At 40.8% G+C, this 16,963-nt stretch overlaps 1 protein-coding gene across 1 annotated transcript in view; it reads right to left on the bottom strand.

Moving 5' to 3' along the window:
- Positions 1-704: 704 nt before the first annotated feature.
- Positions 705-16,963, bottom strand: part of armh4 (armadillo like helical domain containing 4) — a 41,218-nt gene continuing 24,959 nt past the window's right edge. The window contains exons 6-8 of the mRNA XM_007893428.2: positions 5,861-5,892; positions 5,248-5,382; positions 705-1,665 (exon numbers count right to left, since the gene is read on the bottom strand). Coding sequence (XP_007891619.1) covers positions 1,597-1,665; positions 5,248-5,382; positions 5,861-5,892 — 236 coding nt within the window. The 3' untranslated portion in view covers positions 705-1,596. The remainder of the gene's footprint in view (positions 1,666-5,247; positions 5,383-5,860; positions 5,893-16,963) is intronic.

The following is a 16,963-nucleotide window of genomic DNA, read 5'->3' as shown; positions in this document are numbered from 1 at the left end:
CTACCCCGCATGAAGGGTGCTATATAAATGCAAGTTGTTGTTGTTGGTTTGAACTGGCACAACCTGTCTGTACATAGACTCAAAGTAGTCATGTTTGGACAATTTTGTGAATTCATTTGGTATGTCTCCATGTTACAAAAACAATTACTGAGGCTAAGGGAATTAACATTGTTGTACAAAATCGCCAATGCAATAAGAAATAATGATTTATTATTAAGAAGAGGGGATTTTCAGGTCTCTGGTGTGTGGAAGATGGACAGCATCTCCTCCTGAAAATGAGCTGAGCTGATAACGGTTGTAATACAAATCTCTCCGCTGTGGAGGGACAATTTTAATCTTAGATGTGGCACTGAGGCACAATTATCATTCAGAGTACAGTAAACCTACCTCCCACAAGTGCAAAGAACTATCGTGTCCGTGCCTTTTAAAACTTTACCAACCACTGGCCTACTCCACGTTCCCCCACACCCTGACTGGTCCACTATCAGTGGTCGAGCCTTCAGCCTTTCTGCCCCCACCATCTGGAACTCCTCTGCTTCGTCCCCTCCCTTGCTTCCTTCAATGCCCGTCTTCCTTTTTGACCGTGCCTTCGGTCATCTTCCCTCCTCCACCCTTCTCCCCTTGCCATCCACCCCTCTCTGATCCCATCCAGCAGCTCGGGTGCAAACCCTTCATTGTCCAACACTTTGGGATGTCCTCCTGACCTGAAAGGCGCTGTATAAATGCAATGTGTTGATGTTGTTGTTTATGGTTGCTGATTCTCTGAATGAGGTATCTGTTTAATCCCACTCTCATGCCTTCCCTTCCATTACTCTTTCACATTTCTGTTTTTTCAGATAATTATCTAATTTCTTCTTAAAAAGCTAATAAGCTAATAAGGAATTTTTTCTCAACCATGTTCTAAGTAGAGCATATTCACTTGTGAACAATGCTGTGTGTGCTGGCCCTCTCAGCTCATCTACTGCTGAAGACTCTCGAGTCTGCGAACAGCAACAGTTTGCTTCATTGCTCCCTGCGTTGATATAGTAGCGCACTTCAAAGGAAATAATCTACAGCGTCAATTCTGTGCTTTGCGGAAATACGAATGGGAATGGGTGAAGAAGGTCTTTTTTGTTAAAGAACATTGAAACCCCGCCTGTTTAAGACTGTTTCAGGAAATCCCATCACCCTTTGGGTTATTGCTATCATGGTCACTAACAGTAAAAACAAGAGCATTTGTAACAAAAAAATTTGCAATCTTCGAATTACAACAACTCATAAACTATTCGTCCTAGCAACATGATGTTACGATGCCTGTTTATTCCAAATCTCCAGAGTGGATATACAGTGAAATCAAGAGAGAGCAAGCGAGAAAGACAGACCTGATCGTTCCTGTGAAATAAATCTGAATATCACCATTAAAACAATGCTTTATAATATATCGCACAACGAACATCCGTGACCACAGTAATCTTTCAACACTGAAAGAAAGAGAGAGAAAAAAATACACTGGAAACAGAAATAGCAGCAAGTAGCAAGAAGCGTTGATTCCCACATTCCCCTGACTCCAGTGCAGCTTCAGCCATTAGTACCACATCAAAGGCTAGTTCCTCCTCTTTAAAATTCATCTTCTGAACTGTCAGCTAATAGCATCACCCGATCCTGCATACTGGTGAAATCCCTGGGCTGCAATTTAAAACAAAAATATCAATCGCTGGGACTCTATCCTGCAACATTCATTCACACAAAAGCAAACAGGTTACCCCCACACTTACCGACAAAGCCATTGTACGTGAGTCGGTCAAACATCAGTAAAGATCAATTCCTCCCTCCAAAAAATCTGTAGATTCATTTTAAATAAATTCAGGTGTAATTCGCTAAGGGAGGTGGATTTTTTTAATGGAAATTCTTAAAGGGGCAGGAATGTCCTTCTGTTCAAAGTGCTCCTCCCAGCGACGATAAGGAGAGATATAAGCAGACACTAACGCTAACCAGTCACTGTTGTTAACACACAATCCAACCTCACACTGTTGTCAATGTATTTAAGAGGCGATTTAGTACATACATGAGGGGAAAGAGAATAGAGGGGAGAAGAGGGTTGGAGGCTCGTGTAAAGTATAAACACTATAATGGATTGGCTGAGCTGAATGACTTGTTTCCATGCTGTATCATTCTGGGATGCAACCCTGGGATGTTACCGAAGCGCTCTGAGATGCTACCCTGCATGAGGGGCACTGCATAAATGCAAGTTGTTGTTCTTCTATCTAATTCTGTGGCTTTTTTGACTTTGCTGCAATTTCCTTGATCGTTAAACAATCTTGATACCTGCCTCCTCCTGCTCCTGGCCACTCCAGGAGAAACCATGTGAATCCTGGAATAGGTCCGTTTGCCTTAAATGGGATGGATGCTTTGAACCAGCCTGGGAGCTGACCTACAAACTTCACATAGAAACATAGGAACTGAAGTAAGACACCCAGCCCATCAAGGCTGTTCCACAATCTTATTAAACTAATGGCAGATTTTTTTCAAACCCATTTGGCCACCTTTTTGTCAAATCTCTCAACATTGTCCAACTATCCGTCCACTGCTCTTTTTAAGTATCCCAATTCGATTCCCAATTTATCTGCAGCCAACAAGACAAAGCAGTGGAGAATACACCCAGCAGGTAATGTGTCTATCTAGGGACTGGCAGATGACAATTAGCTCCCAGGAATAGTCTGTGTCGAAATCTCTGGAAATTTTTGAAGAATTGGCTGCAGTTCTGTAAATTATAAATATAGGTGAGTTGATACCCAGGTGCTTCATCCTTCTCCAGAATAGCTAAGTAGCCAACGAGTTTATTTCAACAGCAAGACAAATTGTACTAATAGTTGCTTTCTATTATAGTCAGGGAAAATGTTTAGAACAGAACGTACAGCCCAAATGAATCAATCCATGAATTGATGGCATCTCTGTGAACACTCTCCAGTCTATGTGGAATGACCTGTTCTGTACATTTTCAGCTCACACACTGCAATTATTACTGTCATTCACACTCTCGTTAATACACTCCAACCTCACACCGTCTGCCCAAATCCCTGGGTGTTCAGCTTTGGGATGTTCTCCCGACGTGAAAGACGCTATTTAAATGCAATTTGTTGTTGTTATTGTTATTATCCATCACTAACACTCCCCAACCTCACACTCTCACTAACACCCTCCAGCCCCGAGGTTCATTTTATTTGAATCTATTTGCGTGCTTTTTGTTTCAAATATTACAATGTAAAATTGGAGAAGGAGGGGAGTTAAATACAAGTGCAGCAAAAGCCTGGCCGAAAGCCAATTTGAACATAAGAATTGCTAGACGAAAGAAGACCAAGGTCCATCCAGTACTCGTTCCACCATCCTGGCAGTCGCATGCACATGTCATGTCCCAAACTATATACTGTGTCCCAACATTTTATTTCCTAAAAGAAATCTTGTCTTATTTGCTTTTGAAAGAATCAACACTTTCTGCTTTCACCGTCTCCCTAGGGAGCCTGTTCCATCGATTTACTACTCGCTCACTGAAATTAGTGTTTCCTCAGATTTCTTTTGAATTTAGCTCCCTTCAAGCGCAGGCTCTGTCCTCTGGTTCTACTGTTCTGAACAAGATAAAACAGCTTATCGTGGTCAACAGTATCCAGTGCCTTTAGAATCTTAACAAATGCAATCAGACAGACTCTCACATCCTATTTGTGGCAGCACCCCAAGCAAGAAAATTCAGACCAGCTCTGTGCATCCTCAGCAGAAAATAATGGGCATAATTTTGTAGTTTATAAACAATGCCAGTAACCAATGTTAATAGGTCTGCAGTTGCAACATTTCTGCTGTTCTGGCATAGGTCTGTTAGTTGTTGCTATAACCTGGCCACAGGCCACATTATCCACTCTAGGGTTACATACACCTGATTAATGTGGGATATCTTTTACACTAACGTATGATCGAAACGTTACACTGGTAGTTTTCAGGTTCTGAGTTCAGATTATTTACTGAAATAAGGCAGTGATTTATTGTGCTGCTGTTAGTCGGGGATTTGGAATCCATCTCAGCAAATGCTACACTGCTGTTTCCCACTGTATGATCTTAACTCCCTATAAATTGTCCTCCACGTTCACTCTCTCACTATCAGTTATAATAAATTTAGCATTCTCCTTCATTTCTTCAAATCTCTGTCACTGGAAAAGTATTCTGTTTGAATCTCACCTCCTCCCCCACTCCCCCACCACCAGTCCACACTCCAAGGAGGATAGTCAAAAGAGAGTGTCTGGATTTGCAGCTCCTTGTAATTACACAGGAGCTTGATCCTGCATTATAATGCTGCACAAAACACATCTGAGGCTGGAGCAAGGGCCCAACTGACAGTCTGCGGAGAGTCTCAGTTTGAACCAAGGACATTTTATTTTTATTCTCATCATAAGAGCGACAGCAGAGGGAAAGGAGTGTTTTAGTTTAAACTTCCAGTTAAAAGCGCGCATGGTTTGTCTGACGGTGATAAGAAATTAGGGTCAACTTTCTCCGCTTTTACATTGACCTCAAGTCTTTTCAATAACACAGTACAGATCAGGGTTCAAATTCTTAGTCGGGTTCCTTAATAAGGTATTTGAATCACTCAAACAGGGAATTGCTTCTGTTAACCAGAAGTCTGACAAGTTGACCCATGGGAACTCCGCTCTGATGAACGTCTATGGCAATTCTACCAGGATTCCTTATGAAGGAATCCCGTAAAGAATTATTCCCAAATTAAACCCTACAGAACCATTGGAGTTACAGCCCAGAGGGAAGCCATTGAGATCATTTTGCTTATGCCAGCACCAGCTCCTCCAATGAAACAAACCACATTCATCCCAAATAGTTTGTCAACGCTCCCTGTCAGGCCTCGCATGTGAATAATGAGAATTTAAGATATTGAATGATTCGAAAGTGAATGGAACACAATTGTAGCTTCCAAGTATTAATACATTCTAAATGCTGCATTCAATGCTTATATGTAATATTGTTTTAACGATATTTCTAATCACATCAAATTTGCAATGTTTGCTAAATGAAGTAGCATAGAGTTCAAAGCACAATAACAAACTCTCCAGGGAGTGCATGGGGCAGAATAACTTCCTATGTCATCCTGACTGGAACCTTGTAGATCTACACAAAGAGTTTGGCAGCTCTGAGGATCAGTTAGCATAAGACCGAGCGGAACTGTAAAGAATGCAGAGATAGGGGGTACGTTGCAGGTTTCATGAGCTTATTTACCTTTGCCTCACGTCTTTTGAAACCGTTTTTTCTCCTCCGATTCATCACCTTGAGGCTGTAGAGAGCTCCCAGGATAAAGAGGGCCCCAGTCACTCCTACACCCACAGGCACCAGCATCCCAGACATGTAACCTGCCTGCAATAACAACATGATAGAGGTTAAAGATACTTGTGTCACGAGCAAGGAAACAAGACATAGCCTCATCATCGGCTGAGTTCTGGTGCTGAATAAAATTTGCAGGACTTCATGCCCATGGAAGGGAACTAACCAAAGCTTCACATAAATCATGGGATGCAAACGTGCAAGTCCGAAGCACCACATTGAAACACAAGTCACAAATGAAAAGCCTGCAACAAGCAGACCATAAACCAATTGAGCGTAAAAGGCAAAGACAAAAGAAATGCAGAATAATAAGGAAAGATTGTTGGTCAAATTACATTGGAATTAGAAAGATAACAATGAAAGAGAGAAAGCAGAGATGACTTACTTTAAAATCTTAAGACAGGTCACAGTAATACGGTATTAAAGCATGTTCGGCAAAACAGTACTTCGAACCAAAGCACAGTTCAGGTGAATAGATCACATGCAGGGTAAAAAGGTCTTAGGCACTTACTTTGTCTTTGATTTTTTCCAGCCAGCTTCTAACTGAAAAGAGACAGAAAAGGAAGAGGAGGAAACCAGTTAGTTTCTACAGAATAAATGTCTTTGTGATTATAAATAAACTTCAAAGAAAAGTGATCAGCAATCCAGAGAGCCTGACCAATCTGCACAGAGGGTTCTGCTTTACCAGCAGTCAGCACCTTCCTGTAACCGGCTCAGAGGAACACATGGTTCTTCAACATCAATAACAACAAGCACTTACATTTATATAGCGCCCCTCACGCAGGGCAGCGTCCCAGAGCGCTTGACAGTGGTGGAGCATGATGCCAAGCCAGGTGGGGGAGATATCAATAGGCACGGTCGAAGAGGAAGGTCTGAAAATGAGGAAGGATGGGGCAAGGCACAAGAATTGAGGGAGAGAGTTCCAGAGTTTCTGGGCGTAGTGACTGAAAATACGCCACAGGTGGTGGATCAGAAGGCACAAGGGACAAGCAGGTAGTGGGTTCAGTCTTGAAAGGAGACAACTCCGAGGGGACCATTATAGGGTATGTATAAATGTTTAAATTGAGAAAGTAAAAGTAACTCCTATTGTAAATTTGGAACAAGCATTGCAACAAAGTTTGGGGAGGTGGGGGAGCTTACCCACAGGAAAGGACCTAGGTTTAAAGTTGCAAAGGGCAAGTTTAGGAATTGAATTAATATTGCTCTTGACCACCCGCTTAAAATGAAAGAGACTGAGTTGGTGCAGCGGATTGCACTGAAGCCCTCTCACAAGGAAAAAGAGAAACCTCTTCAGCCACGTTATCTCATCGTTCCTGAATACCCACTGTCCCATATCAACGTATCAAGCAGTTTCTTAAATGAGTTCAGCGTCTGTTGCGGGCAAAAATTCAACCAACTTCCACCTTCTTCCTTATGTGGCGTCCTGTAGCTCAGTGGTTAGAGCACTCGCCTTGCAAGCAAAACACCTGGGTTCAATTCCAGGCAGGGCGAAACCTTGGGCAAGTTTCCTTACTCCACACACCTAATAATAATCCTTCCAAAACAAAAAATAATAATAAATTGATCATTTTCAATCCACGACTGTTTATGGGACACTGCTGTGCGCAATTGGCTGCCGCGTTTCGCCCACAAATATCCGGTCAATTCACTTTACAGCATATTCTGTGAAATGCTTTGAGATGTCTAGAAAACGTGAAAAGCGCTATATCAAATGCAAGGAGGGATTATTATTATATTATGGTGATAACATTCAAGTTACGATTATGCCTAACATTTTAAGCTACATGTCAAGACTTTGAGCTCACAGCCTAGGCTGGCACTCCAGTGCAGTGCTGGGGATAACCTGCATTGTCGGGGGTACCATTATTCAGAAGAGAAGCTAAACAGAGGTCCCATCTGCCTATTCTGATGGACATTAAAGATCGCAGTGACACTGCTGGGAAGTTTTTTCTGGTATCCTGGCCAACAATCCCCCAGATGAAATTGGTCTTTCACTTCATGGCTGTTACGGGACATTGCTGTGTGCAAATAGGCTGTCACGCTCACTTTATAACATACACAGTCACTACACTTTGTAGTATGTCCCATGAAGTGCTTCAAGATGACTCGAAGACGTAATAAGGATTATTATTAACTTGGGTCAGCATAAAAATAGAAACTTCTTCAAAACTTATGAAACGTAGAACACAAATGGTGGCGAGGGGGGGAGGAGAGAGGCAGCCACACAGCCAGAGAAATGTTCCCACTTGGCAAACAGGCCACTACTTTACTCAGGACTAAGTCAGCCTGAGAACTGTGGAGAAAGGAATCCTATCATATCACAGATCTTGTTACAGCCGCCTTATCTTGGCTGAAACTGAAGTGTGGAGTACAGCAATCTCATCACATCACTGTCTGCTACTTGATCTACAGATTGCCCATCAGTAAAACAAAGCCCACAGTGTTTCTGTGCCAATTTGCAGTTATAAATCTGGTTTTATTGGTATTCTTTTAATAACATCTGCCTCTAGTGCATTCCTCTTCCACAGGGACATTCCTCCGTTGCTGCCTTCATCTCCGTCAAGCTTTGTTACTATATTATAACCTTAATTTTCTCATCTCCTGAAATCCTTTGCTCTGGATTCACTTTGATTATCAGCAATTCTTCTATCAATCGGATTTAAGGAAGAGGGATCAATAAAAATAATAATCTTTGCATTTGATTTACCACCTTATCACTTTGTTAAGATGTCTCAAAATGCTTCACAGAATATATTGTAAAGACTGTATTGTATGGGTGAACATGGCAGCCAATTACACACAGCAGTGTTCCACAAATAGTCATGGATTTAGTGTCAAAAATGTTATTTTTCCAGAGCAATTATTACCCTGGAAAGTGAACGCCAATCAACCGGGTTCCTACTTACTATTAGGTAAACAGAGGCTACTAGAGTAAGAAAACTTGCCTAAGGTATTGATTCTAGGCAGACTAGACTTGAATAACTGAGCCAATTGGATGCTTTGCAGTGCCATTTTAAATATGCATGGCAATTCAACTCCCTTATAGTCCCTAGTTAAATCACATCTTCAAACCAGGCATTACACCGAAGTGTCGTCTGCTTGTTCAGGTGGGGACGTTAAAAGAACCCATGGCACGATTTGAAAAGAGAAGAGAATTTCTCCCAGTGTCCTGGCCAATAATCCCCCAGGTAAAATGGCTCATTCATCTCCTGGCTGGTTGTGAGGTATTGCTTTGCGCAAATTGGCTGCAGAGTTGCCTACAAAATACACAGTGAATACACTTTGAGACATCCTCTTGATGTCCTTGTGAAAGGCACAGTATCAATCAAGTACAAGGATTTATTATTTTATTAAACCTGAAGCACTTGTTGCAAATCTGCTTCTTTTGTGTCGCTAATAAACATCGAGTACAAAAGATATGGAGGTGGTGTGGTCATGATTTCTTCTCTACACTTAACATTTCAAAAGAAGTAAGAGAATATTCATGTCAGATATAGCTTTGATGATTTTTGTGCCTTCTGTCCTTTTGGGAATAGAGATTTCTTTGAAGTGTACAGTATTCTGCTAAAACCAAAGACTTGTCCAGATTCAAAAAAATAAAAGCGTGGGGAGGGGGAAAAAATATTGAGAAGTTTGTTGACACTGCAGTAACATCCGAACTGCAGGTGGGAGTCAAGGGACACGGGGAGGGGAAAAATGACAGTCAAAGGTATACAGGATAAACTGTAAAGTGTAGCATTTTATAGGCGAACGCAGCAGCTAATTTGCACGCAGCAATATCCCACAAACAGCCATGAAGCAAATGGCCAATTTATCTTTCATTTGGAATGCGAATAGGAATTGGCCTTGCCACTGGGAGAAGCTCCCTTCTCTTTTTGAGTAGTGCCGTGGATCTTTAATGTCCACCTGAACAGGCAGATGAGACCTTGGTTGATCGTTTCATCCGAAGAAAATTTGTGGAGTCTGTTATGATTTGAATTCAGCTGTAAAAACCTTATCCCTAGATTCCAGGGTAAAAAAGATACCCAAAGCCAACTAATTACTTGCCTCGTCTACTATTCATGGTGCTATGCAGACAACAGAATGTTGGCACTGTGAGCATTTCAAACAAGAATGAGAAGTGAGCTTGTAATCTTTGCTTTATCTGCTAATGCCCACGCTTTCTGAAGTTCTTTGCTCAGCATTTTTCCTTCAACTAAAACAGCAATCCTTTACTCTGCTAGCCAAGGGCTGTTTTCTTTATTCCAGCAAAGACAAACACAAAGAAAGCATCTGGAAATCAAAGCTCCCAACACTTTGCCGCTACCCCGCCTGCTTATACTGTGAAGCCCACTTCATGTATTATCTGTCAATGCAAATACCCAGACTAATCAACTCCCAACACTAATCAACAACAACAACAACAAATGACATTTATATCACAACAACAACTTGCATTTTGTACAGCGCCCTTCCATGCAGGTCAGCGTCTTGGAGCGCTTAACAGTGACAGAGCCTGACGCCAAGCCAGGGGGAGGGAGGAGGTGACTGTAAGTGCCTTTCACATCGGAGGGACATCCCAAGGCTCTGAACAGTTAAAGGATTGCACCCCAAGCTGGGTGTTGGAATCAAGAGGGAAGGACATTGGGGGGGTGAGGGGGGTGTTGTGATTGTGGCCGAAAGCACGATCAAAGAGGAAAGTCTTGAGACAGGCCATGAAAGAAGCAAGTGAGGGGGAGCATCAGAAGCAGAAGCATGAAGAAGTGAAAGAAATGCCACATTTCATTGAATCTGTTATGAAACGTCACATTTTGTTGTCCTGCAGATGCAGCCCCAGTAATATAACAGTAGCTTCTCTGACTTTTATATTTCTGGGTTGTTTTTAAAAAAAACTGGCTAAAAAATGGACCTCTCTTCAAAATGAAACACCATTTAGGCATAGATATCGATCCGCTCCCTATTGTGCTCCCCCGTTGGCATGGTTCATTTCATTTATTGTCAGCGAAAGCCAGCGAAGCTAAGTGGCTTTGCCATGCATCACACTGGAATAAACTGCATGACCTCCGGCCGCAGTTTTCTAAGAAAACTAATCCCATTGTCTCTGCTGTGCTCTAGCCGAATGCTCCACGGGGAGCACCTAGATTATAATACAGGATTTCTTTTCTGCAAACTCACGAGAAAGTTAATTAAACACCCGCCGATCTGCATCACAAAAAAATGGGCTACCATTCGCTCAATGGAAAGTGAATTTGAAATAGACGGGCTCAAAAATTGACCTTTTTTTCATTCTAACAAAGAAAACTTGGCTCTGCTCCACCATTCATAATTAAAGTCATTCAATCTGCACGGTGGTAGCAATTTAAAACAGTTTATATCCTTCCATTGAGGCACAAAAGTTGACCACTTCAGGTGATTTGCTGTAAACGTGGGCACAATCATTTCACTTCACTCTCCTTTTATTCTTCATCAGAAAGACATATGTTCCCCTCTCATCTGTTACATCAAATTGTATTTGCAATAGATAAAAGCTATCACTTGGACCTATTCTGTATTTACTTCTATTCTCTGCTAAGGAGAGGTTTAGATGTCTATTTCCTACGATTACTTTGGTTGCCACGAACTCTCACGTACTGTGCTTAGATTCTGTGGAGTTCTCAGTGTAAGCACGTTTGGCAGCCAAACATTTCTTCCACAAAGCCTGACTGAGACTCACTGTGATGAGAGACAGTAGGAATTTTGGTAAATAAATGAGTGAAGTGAATTCCAGGGAGAAAAACATTTGATATTGGATTCTCACAATGTTCACATCTCTTTGAAAAACTAAAGTACAAGAATTTTGCTTGGGTCACTGAGGTCAGACCATAATAACGCACTGATAGAAAAAACTCCCCTTGTACTGACCAGAGAGAGGAATGTTCATCAGGGAATTGTGTGAAAGCACATGACTGAGGTAAAAGTCCCACTTGGGTCGAGATTTACGCTATTTTCTTAGCATTTCAGAGTCCCCAGGATTTCACAAATACAGTCTTACTTATGAAACTGGTTTAACACAGCCAACTTCTGACCACTCCGAAATGTTGTGAAGATAGATTAAACCTAGATCCAGATGGAAATGTTCCAGTTCCCAACTATAATTCTCTAAACATCGCTAAGCAATAATGAAGTGGTAGCAAGCCATGAATCCCTCTTGGGACACCTGCAAATGCCCAGATGTCTATTGACTGGATGTCTATTAGCCAGATGTCTATTGGCACAACAGATGAGCAGTCAGGGAACATGACAGAATGTATCACTGGAAAAATGTACCAACAAAACAAGGGATAAAAAAAAATTGTTTAATAGCAAATTTTAATAATAATAGTGATCCTTGTATTTGATATAGCAATTTTCATGTCTCAAAGAGCTTCACAGAATGTACTGTAAAGTGAATTGATTGTGTATTTTTAGGAAGCCAATTGCGCACAGCAGTGTCCCACAAACAGTCATTGATTGAAGTGACCAATTTTATTATCGTTTTTTTTTCTTGAGGGATTATTATCAGGCATTCCGTGGAATAAGGAAAGTTTCCCAAGGTTTCGTCCTGCCGGGAATCGAACCCAGGTCTCTCGTTTGGGAGGCAAGTGCTCTAACCACTGACCTAAAGGGCGCCTAATTGCACCATTGAGGGAGAATTCAAGGTTTTATTAAAAAAAATTGCCAGAGATGATCCTCCAAGCTATGATGTGTGTCTGGGACAAGGGGAAAGGCAATATACTATGCCCTTGGGGCAAAAAGCCTTACTGGGCCAAGTAGAAATAGCATCACCACACATGTGCCAGGGGACAAATGCAACCTTAATTTGTGTACAACTACAACAAATCATTGGAGACAAACGCTTAATTCATTTTATCGGCAAGTTGCTAATGATCTCAAGCAAAGTGACTGCAAATATTGCATTCTCACTTAGTTCCACTGCAAGGAAATGTCAAAAAGAATAATTTCAGAGTGAAAGCATTCATGCAGTTTGACTTTGCAAATCAGCCCTATTGCAACCTAGACAAACAAGAAAGCTTATCAAACATGCCTTACATGCAAAATAGTAGCGAAGGCCTCAATAACTATAGGGGTTATTTTTATTGCCCAGTGTAAACCAAGCATCAACACAGCAGTTACAGAACAACAACAGCAACAAGATTCCATTTATAAAGCGCCTTTCACGTCGGGAGGATGTCCCAAGGCGCTGTACAGTTGGGTCAGGGCCCGAGCAAGGGTGAAATGGTCAGGGTGAGAGGAGGGAAGGGAGGGAGCGAGGAGGGGGTAGAGAGTCGAGAGGGGAGCTGAAGGCTCGGTCAAAGAGAAAGGTCTTGAGACCGGCCTTGAAGGAGGAAAGGGAGGAGGCAAGGCGAAGGCACTGGGGGATAGAGTTCCAGAGAAAAACGGCACTATCAAAAGTCTTTACTCGTAGGCCTATATGAGATGTTCCAACTGCATATCTTATACATGTTTAACACTCTGTGGCAATAACTTTCACACATGAGAGGAAAGACACCTCCTGTAATGGCTGCACACTCTCTATCAATGATGTCTTTTAAAAAAAGAACATAATTAATAATTGAAAGCGCTTCAAGGGTTCCGAGACACTGCCCCACATGAAGGCCGCTATATAAACGCAAGTTGTTGTTGTTAAAATCTCTATGAGTAAGGACTTCTGAGTCACCCTATATATTTACTGCTACGTACCATACTGAGTGCCACTAAATCCAATTGTTAAACCTGTGGAAATTGCAGTTGCTCTGATGTGATAACTTTGAACTAGGTTGATAAGCACCGACCGGATTAATTCATTTGACAGTTCTGACAGATGTGGAAAAGCCAAGATGATGAGCGTGGTGACTTAAATAAGTTGTTTTGTGCTTTTGTAATTTGAGCCTTCGGTCACCCTCCTACTAATTAAGAAATCCATTAAAAAATATTGTAAAACTGACCCCTCTTGACTCTAATATGTTAAGCTCGAAATATTAGAGTATTTTCCATTCATCTGAAGTACATGTTGCCTTAATAACTATTTATGCATCATAATCAACCCTCTGTGCTCAGCATGTGAAACACCTTCATCAAATAATACAACCCATTCAAAATCAAGCGTTCAAAATCTCACTTATTATAAAATCAAGCATTTGAACTCTTGAATTATCTTATTTATCCTCTGTGACTCTTGCATGCTTCAAAATGCTCAGTAAGCTGAACCCAGATCTTTAACTTTAAGTCCTCAGGCTTGCTACTGAAAAAACATTAGGTAACGCTTGCAAGAATGTACTTCATTGGGACTTTTAAAGTAACGTTTTGAACATCAATGCTGAAACTTTTGACATTGAAAATTGGCAAAACCAGTGGTCGAAATTACTTATTTAGAGAGATTCTTCATTCCTGTAACGAGTCAGCATGTAGGATGAGAGCAGCACAAGATTAATTAATCCAGAGAGCTCAGATGTAGCGTATAATGAATAGGTACAGTAAGCCTGCTTGACTGACCTCAACAATACCATCCATCATAAGAGTTTGAAAAATGTTCCTCGAGTATTGCAACTATAAATACTGAATTGGTTTGCTATGAAATCTTTTTCATATCTTCGATAAGATGAATCTCAAGGTATGCTGTGAATCGAGTGCATGTAAAACTGATGCGATTCAATAAATATTTTAGCAAAGGTATAAAGCTGGTCCTCCATCACTTATCATTAAAGAGGATGGACATGAGGCTGGATGAAGAGATATGGTCTCCTGCCAATGCAACTGTTGTGAAGAGTCTCCCTCTTTATGACTATGTTCTCCTCTACATAACGTGTAGCATAACTTTTCTCCTAGTGTCCTGGGTACAATCCCTTCCCCTCCATTAAAATTGGTCATTCAATTCATGGCTGTTTGTGGGACACTGCTGTTTGCAAATTGGCTGGGTCATTCGCACACAAAATACACAGTCACTCCATTTTACAGCATGACCTGTGAAGCACTTTGGGAGGTCCTCCGAACATGAAATGAACTATACCAAATGTAAGGATTTATTATTATTACTTTATTATGTTCTTCCCATTTACTTCATACTTTTCACGGTGTCAAGTTTGGTTTGGGTTCAGGCAGTAGCATTCTTGCATCTGGATCAAAAAGCTCTTGATTTAAGGCTCACATCAGGATTTGAGCTCCAGTTGGGGCGCATTGCATTGTCAGAGATGCCATCCATCAGGTAACTCAGGATGGTCCAATTGGACCGCGAGCCAGTTTCATCTCATCGCCCTCCATTTCATCTGACCCTCCACTCCCTTTACAACCTGTACATGTTACATTAAGTTTCTGGAAGGGAATCACAAAAAATGTTGCTTAGGGTATCCGGCCCTCAGCAGCCAAAGGTTGGACCACCTTGAGGTAAGGCATTAACCCATCTGACTGTCTAAGTGGGAATTAAGATCCCATGACATTATTCAAAAAGTTTCTCTCTCTGTCTTCTTCCAATCTTCCAGATGGACTGGGCGCTTCTGTGCTTTTTGTGGAACACTGGCTCCTGGTTTGTCTACAAAAACTGAGACCACAGTTGACAATTGTGAAGTACTTTAAGAGATTTCCTTCTGATAAAGCACTAAAAATCCAAGTTCTTTATTCGTAGCCAGCTCTGCAGCACTGTACATGCGAAGCGCACATTGGAATCATTTTGATTTTTATTCAACTTGCTTTACAGCTGTCGTTTGAAGTCAAAGCCATAAATAACAGGTAAAATTCCATCTGGACTTAGATTTATTCTATTAACCTAGCATTTCAGAGTGGGCAGAATTTGGCAATTTGTTCAATTCGCTTTTTAACTTTGAAGCCTGTTTCTTCAGCTCTTAAAATAAACTTCAAGATTGTAATTAAGAGCTTGACAATTCTGGGAGCTCTGATTAGAGGAAATATAGACCCTGGTGGAATTTCTACCCAATATGTACAAGGCAGATGGATATCTCTTTAGCTTGGCAATTAAAACATCCTATTGCATAATACAGAAGAATTAGGGGAGATCTTACTGAAATATATAAGATTGTTAAAGGGCTGGATAAAGTAGACACTGAGGGTCTGTTTCCCCTGGTAGGAGAATCTATAACCAGAGGTCACAGTCTTAAAATTAAGGGTCGGCCTTTTAGAACAGAGTTGAGGAAACATTTCTTCACTCAGAGGGTAGTGAATTTATCGAATTCACTACCCCAGAAGGCTATACATCTTCAAGGCTGAGACTGATAGATTTTTTAAAAATAGAGGGATTAGGGGATATGGGGATAGGGCAGATAATTAGAGTTAGGTCTGAAGATCAACCATGATCTTATCAAATGGGGGGGCATGCTCGAGGGGCCAAATGGCCTACTCCTGCTCCTAATTCTTATGTTCTTATAATCTATTACAATGCTGTTAAATCCTAAACTGTAATTTACCTGTGGAGCATTGGGTTATGCAATAAAGCCACTAAAAATAACTCAGAACATCCCATAAATGTTAATAATAAAATAATAATAATAATCCTTGCATTTGATATAGCATTTGATATTTTCTCATTCTGTGAAATCCTTTGCTCTGGATTCACTTTGATTATCAGCAATTCTTCTAACAATCGGCTTCAAGGAATAGGGATCAATAATAATATCTCTTAAATTTGATATAGCACCTTATCACATTGTTGAGACTTCTCGAAGCGCTTTACAGAATATACTCTATATTTTGTGGGTGAAACTAATCTAATTTTGACAGTTGTTTAGTAAGGTATACGAGGGAGAAATTCCACCCAGGTTCAGAGGCATTTTACTTATGAGGCATTTTGAAGCAGTGCCCAGAAACTGATCAATTTAGTCTTAACTTCAAAATTGGTTTTCTATATTTCTTAAATGAACCTGTTGAAAACTTTCTTCAAAATTAAGGCTGTTTTTTAAGAATTTGCCAAATTCTGGATGTTCTGAAATGCTACATAGAGTAAATCTAGATCCAGATAGAAATCTACATCAGTTACGACAAGCTTTGTTGGCAGTCCATAAGTCTATTAAAGCTACCCACCTGGTCGCCAGAAAAAATTAGGCCAGTAAATTAAGAAAAAATTATCATTAAATCTTTATTGATGTGCCACTTAAGGCTCGTCCATATAAATTGTTTGTTCAGAACTTCAATCTTGTTAACTATGAAAAAGCACCAGTCACTTGTCGACACTTGTCAATATATCCTCCGAAATGCTTTGGGTTGTCCTGACAATGTGATAAAGCGGTATGTCAAATGTAAGGATTATTAGCATTGTTATATATTTGTATTTTTGGGGGTGTTTTTCCTTTCCCCTGTGAGCAGATCTATCCACCTTTAACGGTGAATCTACATACTGACAATAATAGTAATACTTTCATTTGGTTTAGTGCCTTTCAAGTTGGGAGGTGTCTCACTGCGCTTCACAGGATTTTCTGTGAAGTGGTATAACTGTTTACTTGTGGGTTAACATGGTAGCCCATTTGTGCACAGCAAATATCTCATGAACAACCATGAAACAAATGAACACTTTTATTTGGTGGGATTGTTGACCAGGATAGCACAAAAACTCCCTTCTCCCTACATAAATAATAATGATTCATTATTCGGGTCTAAAAAGCAGGTTGGGCTA

The sequence above is a fragment of the Callorhinchus milii genome, unplaced genomic scaffold, assembly GCF_018977255.1.
Source record: "Callorhinchus milii isolate IMCB2004 unplaced genomic scaffold, IMCB_Cmil_1.0 Scaffold9, whole genome shotgun sequence".
Lineage (NCBI taxonomy): Eukaryota > Metazoa > Chordata > Chondrichthyes > Chimaeriformes > Callorhinchidae > Callorhinchus > Callorhinchus milii.
Note: the sequence above shows the minus strand (reverse complement) of the source record. Positions and strands in the feature narration are given on the sequence as shown.